This window comes from Pundamilia nyererei, unplaced genomic scaffold (genome assembly GCF_000239375.1).
Source record: "Pundamilia nyererei isolate P.nyererei 1_Seehausen unplaced genomic scaffold, PunNye1.0 scaffold00038, whole genome shotgun sequence".
NCBI classification, from domain to species: Eukaryota; Metazoa; Chordata; class Actinopteri; order Cichliformes; family Cichlidae; genus Pundamilia; species Pundamilia nyererei.
Window position 1 is genome coordinate 846,115 of NW_005187439.1, and position 490 is coordinate 846,604.

Here is a 490-nt window from a genome sequence, read left to right on the forward strand (position 1 = left end):
CAGTTGATGCAAATTTCCATTGAGCTGCTTGAATTAAAGCTCAAACGTGCACTTCAGTCATAACTTTGATCTCAAAGTGATGGTAGTGGCGTTGTCCAAATAGCTGCCTGCATGTTTCTCTGATCTAAAAATGTTCTTAATTTCTTTTGTGGTTGTTTGTGACTTAGCTGCTCTGTTGGAGCCAAACCTAAAGTCTCCATGAACATTTACCTCACTCTGCCCTCTTTGCTCTCTGTCTTTAGCCTGTTGCCGAGGCCCCATTTAAGTTTGACATGGAGCTAGATGACCTACCCAAAGAGACGCTGAAGGAGCTCATCTTTCAAGAAACTGCACGTTTCCAGCCCAGCTTTAGGTCCTAACATCCCACACAGGTAAGTACACATCACTGCAGCCCAACTTATAACCCCAAACTACTGAAAAATAACCTGCAGGGGCTGGTGACACAAAACTATGAGCAATTTGTTAAGAAGTACACAACAACCAACTTTTC

The 490-nt window shown here is 43.1% G+C and overlaps 1 protein-coding gene across 1 annotated transcript in view; it reads left to right on the forward strand.

Annotated features, from left to right (window-relative positions):
* The window catches only part of mapk1 (mitogen-activated protein kinase 1), a 29,701-nt gene extending 29,211 nt beyond the window's left edge, over positions 1-490 (forward strand). The window contains 1 exon segment of the mRNA XM_005730525.1: positions 243-490. Coding sequence (XP_005730582.1) covers positions 243-359 — 117 coding nt within the window. The 3' untranslated portion in view covers positions 360-490.